Below are 306 nucleotides of genomic sequence, written 5' to 3'. Positions count from 1 at the left end.
AAATCAACCGAAAAACAAAAAGCGCATCCAAACACGACCTCATTTGTCAACACGCTCCTTCCAGAGTTACCCGTGTCAGGCCCGACGTGGACTGGCGTGCTGAGTGTGTATCACGTGCACCAACACCTGCGAGCTCGATGTCACGTGATGGGCTCGAGACCTCCCGCCGTCTTCACGTTCCTGCTCAATGGAGAGACGTTTTTGGTAATGGGTGTGGTTGTGCTTTAGTTGCTGAGTGGCGTATTGGCAGTAGTGTAGGTGATGATGCTACAGTGATGAGAACAATGAATATGTTTTTTTATTGCC

The 306-nt window shown here is 49.7% G+C and overlaps 1 protein-coding gene across 1 annotated transcript in view; it reads left to right on the top strand.

Moving 5' to 3' along the window:
* Positions 1-306, top strand: part of LOC119592081 — a gene marked incomplete at its 5' end in the record, with an annotated part of 3,675 nt that overhangs the window by 571 nt on the left and 2,798 nt on the right. Inside the window, 1 exon segment of the mRNA XM_037940896.1 lies at positions 65-204. Coding sequence (XP_037796824.1) covers positions 65-204 — 140 coding nt within the window.

This window comes from Penaeus monodon, chromosome 29, assembly GCF_015228065.2.
Source record: "Penaeus monodon isolate SGIC_2016 chromosome 29, NSTDA_Pmon_1, whole genome shotgun sequence".
Lineage (NCBI taxonomy): Eukaryota > Metazoa > Arthropoda > Malacostraca > Decapoda > Penaeidae > Penaeus > Penaeus monodon.
The sequence above is the reverse complement of the archived record's forward strand: the minus strand, read 5'-3'. Positions and strand labels throughout refer to the sequence as shown.